Genomic DNA, 5,195 nt, shown 5'->3' on the forward strand with positions numbered 1-5,195 from the left:
AGGGGTGGAGGCGCAGCGACTGCTGCACCGCGCTCGGCGCTGCGGAGCGAGCCCACCCGCCCCGGAGCGAGCCCACCCGCCCCGGGAGCTCGCCTCCCGGTGGTCCCCCTCCCTCCCCGCCCCCCCAGTGGCGCTGCCTCCTCCAAATGAGCGATTCGCCCGCTGGATCTAACTCAAGGACACCCGAAAGCAGCGGCAGCGGCGGCGGCGGGAAGAGGCCGGCAGTGCCGGCGGCGGTGTCCCTCTTGCCTCCGGCGGACCCCCTGCGCCAGGCGAACCGGCTCCCTATCAGGGTCCTGAAGATGCTGAGCGCTCACACCGGCCACCTCCTGCACCCGGAGTACCTGCAGCCGCTGTCCTCCACTCCCGTCAGCCCCATTGAGGTCAGTCCCCTGGTCGCTGCCCGCCCTGCGCCGGCCCCATTGCGCCCACCACTGCCGGGCCCACGGCCCTGCTCCCTGCGCCCCGGGGCTCGGTGCGACGCTCAGATCCGGCCACACTGGCGGACGGAGTGAGGAGGGACGGAGAACAGAGGGGTTAGAGCCCACCCGGTTCTCCCCAGGCTTCTCCGGGAAAGGTTCCCCTCCCACACTCGCCCTTCGGAGCTACGTGTTTTCTCTGGGATTGGGTTTGTTCTTGGAGTCTCCCCTGGGTCCTTTACTTCTCCTGGGATTGGGTTTGTTCTTGGAGTCTCCCCTGGGTCCTTTACTTCTCCCAGTGTCCAGGCCAGAGATGATCTCTCGTGGGCCTTTTCCGCCCGCCCCCCCCCCCACCCCTCCACCCGGGTTTGTTCTCTCTGAAGCCCGATCGCCCCCGTCCCACGCCGCCTCTGTCCCATCCGGTTAGAGTGCACTACGCCCAGGCACTCCCGACCCCAGGTCTTTCTTCCTCCTACTTGCCTGGGTGCCTCCCCGGGAGGGAGGGGCTACGAAGAGAGCGCCAACGGCAGCCCTGGCTTCAGAACGCGCTTCTCCTAGCTCCTACCCCGCGGCGCCACCGCCAGAAACCCGTCCCAAGCGAAGTTACCCAAACTGAAGGAATAAGTTTTAACCCGGGCCTAGAGGCGGGGAGATGAGAGGGCAGGAGTCGAGTCACAGCCCCTCCCCCAGCCCCGAATCCAGAGAGGTCACCTTCTCCCGCGGTGGCCTTTGGTGGACTGCTTCCACTGCCCATTCCCTGGCGCCTGCGGCGCACTCCGGGACCCGGTGGAGCGAGGGATCCCACCGACGGGCAGTGTGAGCGCAGTTCCGCCCAGCTGCGCCGCCCGCCCGCCAGGCCCTCGCAGACCCTCTCCCCGAGGCCCTCCCGCCCCGTCGCGCCGCCTTGCGTGCTCCCCGCGCCCACCCCCCTCCCCTGGCGCCCCGCTCGCTCGCTCCGTGGATCTCTGGTCTCACCCTCGTCTCCCTTCCCTTACCACTGTCTCCCACAGCTGGACGCCAAGAAGAGTCCTTTGGCGTTGCTGGCCCAGACTTGCTCGCAGATCGGCAAGCCGGACCCGCCGCCCTCGTCCAAGCTCAACTCGGTAGCGGCGGCCAACGGGCTGGGAGCGGAGAAGGACCCTGGCCGCTCGGCCTCGGGCGCCGCCTCAGCGTCTGCGGCGCTCAAGCAGCTGGGGGACTCCCCGGCCGAGGACAAGTCCAGCTTCAAGCCCTACTCCAAGGGCTCCGGAGGCAGCGACTCTCGCAAAGACAGCGGCTCTTCCTCCGTGTCCTCCACCTCCTCCTCCTCCTCCTCCTTGTCCCCGGGAGATAAGGCGGGCTTCAGGGTCCCTAGCGCCGCCTGCACGCCTTTTCCCCCGCATGGAGCGCCGGTCTCGGCGTCGTCGTCCTCGTCCTCCCCCGGCGGCTCCCGGGGCGGCTCCCCGCACCACTCTGACTGCAAGACCGGCGGCGGGGAGCTGGACAAGAAAGACCAGGAGCCCAAGCCCAGCCCGGAGCCTGCGGCCGTGAGCCGAGGCAGCGGTGGGGAGCCGGGCGCGCATGGCGGCGCCGAGGCCGGGGCCTCCGGCCGCAAGTCGGAGCCGCCCTCCGCGCTGGTGGGGGCCGGCCACGTGGCGCCGGTGTCGCCCTACAAGCCGGGCCACTCGGTGTTCCCGTTGCCACCCTCCAGCATCGGCTACCACGGCTCCATCGTGGGCGCCTACGCCGGCTACCCGTCTCAGTTTGTGCCTGGCCTGGATCCGAGCAAGTCTGGCCTCGTGGGAGGCCAGCTGTCTGGGGGCCTGGGCCTGCCCCCGGGCAAGCCCCCCAGCTCCAGCCCGCTCACCGGAGCCTCCCCGCCATCCTTCCTGCAGGGATTATGCCGCGACCCCTACTGCCTGGGAGGTTACCACGGCGCCTCGCACCTCGGCGGCTCCAGCTGCTCCACCTGCAGCGCGCACGACACAGCTGCGCCTGGCCTGAAGGCGGGGGGCTACCCGCTGGTGTACCCCGGGCACCCGCTGCAGCCCGCCGCGCTCTCGTCCAGCGCCGCCCAGGCCGCCCTCCCCGGCCACCCGCTCTACACCTACGGCTTCATGCTGCAGAACGAACCGCTGCCGCACAGCTGCAACTGGGTGGCGGCCAGCGGGCCGTGCGACAAGCGCTTCGCCACCTCGGAGGAGCTGCTCAGCCACCTACGGACTCACACGGCCCTGCCCGGCGCCGAGAAACTTCTGGCCGCCTATCCGGGGGCCTCGGGCCTCGGCAGCGCCGCTGCGGCCGCTGCGGCGGCCGCCTCCTGCCATCTGCACCTCCCCCCGCCGACCGCCCCCGGCAGCCCCGGGTCCCTGTCCTTGCGGAGTCCACACACTTTGGGCCTAAGCCGGTACCACCCTTATGGCAAGAGCCACTTATCCACAGCCGGGGGCCTGGCCGTGCCGTCCCTCCCCACAGCTGGACCCTACTACTCACCATATGCGCTGTACGGACAGAGACTGGCCTCAGCCTCCGCGCTCGGATACCAGTAACTACAGCCCTGCTTCCCTCCCCAGCCTCCTCTCCTCCCCGCTGCCGCCTCCCTTCCCCACCCGCCTCCCTGCCTCCTCCACCACTGCTTGTCCCCGCCGGACCCCCGCCCAGACCCCACCCCCACCGGACTGTGTATTTATTTACTGTAATGTTAGCTTACAAGCTGGGAATATAAGTGCATTAACGGCCCACACGAGTCAATGGTATGCAAAGAGTCTGTTCCCCCCAAATAATAATATTAATCACACAGGTAACTACATGTCCCTGGTCCCTTTTCCTTTCTCTTCCGTTTTTTCTTTTACTTAGATGTAAGTTTCCGATTTTTTTTTCCCTTTTGCGCTTTTTTTAAATTTTTTTGATTGGTTTGGTTGTATGGGGAGGAGAGGGAGTTGGGGGTTCTTTTTGTTTTCCCTTCCTGGGGAATTTCTTGCATGCTTCTTAACCATTCAAACTACACTTCCTCCTTCTCTTCCCCCCTCCTTTCCCCTTCATTCCTTCTTGTTTCCATCCTTTTGAGGTTCTGTTTTTTTCCTTTGTACGAGTAACAGAGAGGAGGTATTTTTTGTAAAGCATTTGGGGGTGCAGGGAGCGGCCTTGGGAGCTAGAGGTCTTGCCCTCTTATGGACCTGGAACTTTGCTCTGTGACCCCTGCCCTGCCACTCTCTCCCTAGGCTCCTTGGTCTGCGCCCTGGCCCCCCAAACTAGAGCCTTGCTCCCCAATCTTGCTCTGAGCACGGGTCAGTGGCCGGAGAGGCGCCTCCAACAGAGCCTTTCTCCTCCCAGACTCTTCCAGGCCCCAGACACCAGGTGGTCACACTGCCTGATGGTGAGAGGCCCGCAGGGCTCACCTCACTGAAGTAGAAGTTCTAGAAGGCCCTACTGGCATGGAACTTTGCTCTTTATAGTTTAGTTTGCAAAGTGCTTTTATAGTCATTGTTTTTCTCTGGCTATTGTGGCTGTGGTCCCTGTCCTGGTGATGGGGGCTGGGTGGGTGATTCTTGCTAGATCCTTCCAAAGCAGACCAGTGGTAGTATCAGCTGGCAGCACAGCCTTGTTAGCACCATTGGGGGAGTTAGGGAGCGCACGGATCACAGCAACCCCGGTGGCCCCCTCCCAGGCCTGACCCAGGAGTCCCCAAAGTTGGCCGTGGGCTCCCTCAGTTACTGGGATTGAAGGCTCGGCCCCGGGGTCTTCACCCAACACCCTCCCTCCCTCCCTCCCGGCCTTATGCAGCTGCGCAAGGGCTGCGGGGCCTGTTTGGGATGAATAGAGCTCTCCCTTGGTAAGACTTATTTTGTTAATAAATGGAGTACTTGGCTATATTCACACCGTGGTGTGTTTCTCTCTTGCCTGCCCCACTGACCCACTTCCAGACGCCTAAGCAGATGCCCTTCTTTTGTTCTTGTTTAAAACACCTTATGGTTTCCTTCTCAGATTTCCGTTCAAGGACGAGTTTAATGCCTTTCCTCAAGAAAGCAGGGGAGAAGAAAACAAAACTTATGCCAACGCGTTACAAATAACATAAAACGGCCCCTTTTTTTCCAACTTGGTTATTTAGCTCCCAGCCTCACTTCGAAGGCCTTGCCATTTTCTGGGGACAGGGTGGAGGGAGTGTGTAAATGTGGATTTTCCTCTGGGCCTAGATTCGAGGTCCAGGGGCCGAGAAGGGAACCAGGCAGGCCCCAAGACCAAGAGACTCGGCAGCACCGCCCCGGAGCCCTGCGGGCGAGCAAAGACGACGTGCCTCTGGCGCCACCAGGTGGCGGAAAGGCGAGCGACTGTCGCCAGCCCCGACCGCGCCTTCCGCGCTTCGCACTCCAAATGGGGAGGATTTCCTCTCCCTGACGGTGCCTTTTATACACCTTGAAGCTGAAGGGTAAATGCACCTGTTGAGAAGGGTGCTTCTCAAGGCTTGGGGACTCCCCAAGGCCAGCTCTGGATTGTGGACCCCAGTCGTCTGCGCCCCCAGAGACTGCTCTGAGCATGGTTTGGGTTTTGTGGAGAAGGCGCGGCGATTACTCGGGACCTGGAAGCCACCCTCGGTGCCCGTTTTCTTGAGCTTGCACGATTGACACCGGCTTCTGCATCCTCGGGCAGGCCAGAGTTGGGGTGCCGTTTATCGAGATGGTGGGAGAGGGCCGGGGCACCTCCCCATTGCCCGGGGAGTCCGCGGGCCGGAGGAGAGGGCCGTGCGGGCCCGGGGCCTGTGCGTCCTCCCCGGGCTAGAGGCGACCCCCCCCCCCCGGC

General features: G+C 63.8%; 1 protein-coding gene across 1 annotated transcript; it reads left to right on the forward strand.

Annotated features, from left to right (window-relative positions):
- The first annotated feature begins 8 nt into the window (after nucleotides 1–8).
- Nucleotides 9–3,137, forward strand: ZNF703 (zinc finger protein 703). Its single transcript, XM_007448308.1, has 2 exons — nucleotides 9–383; nucleotides 1,430–3,137. Exons 1-2 carry the CDS (start codon nucleotides 147–149, stop codon nucleotides 2,945–2,947), a joined length of 1,755 nt encoding a protein of 584 aa, XP_007448370.1. The 5' UTR covers nucleotides 9–146; the 3' UTR covers nucleotides 2,948–3,137.
- Nucleotides 3,138–5,195: the final 2,058 nt, after the last annotated feature.

This window comes from Lipotes vexillifer, unplaced genomic scaffold (assembly GCF_000442215.2).
Source record: "Lipotes vexillifer unplaced genomic scaffold, Lipotes_vexillifer_v1.1 scaffold1166, whole genome shotgun sequence".
Classification (NCBI taxonomy): domain Eukaryota; kingdom Metazoa; phylum Chordata; class Mammalia; order Artiodactyla; family Lipotidae; genus Lipotes; species Lipotes vexillifer.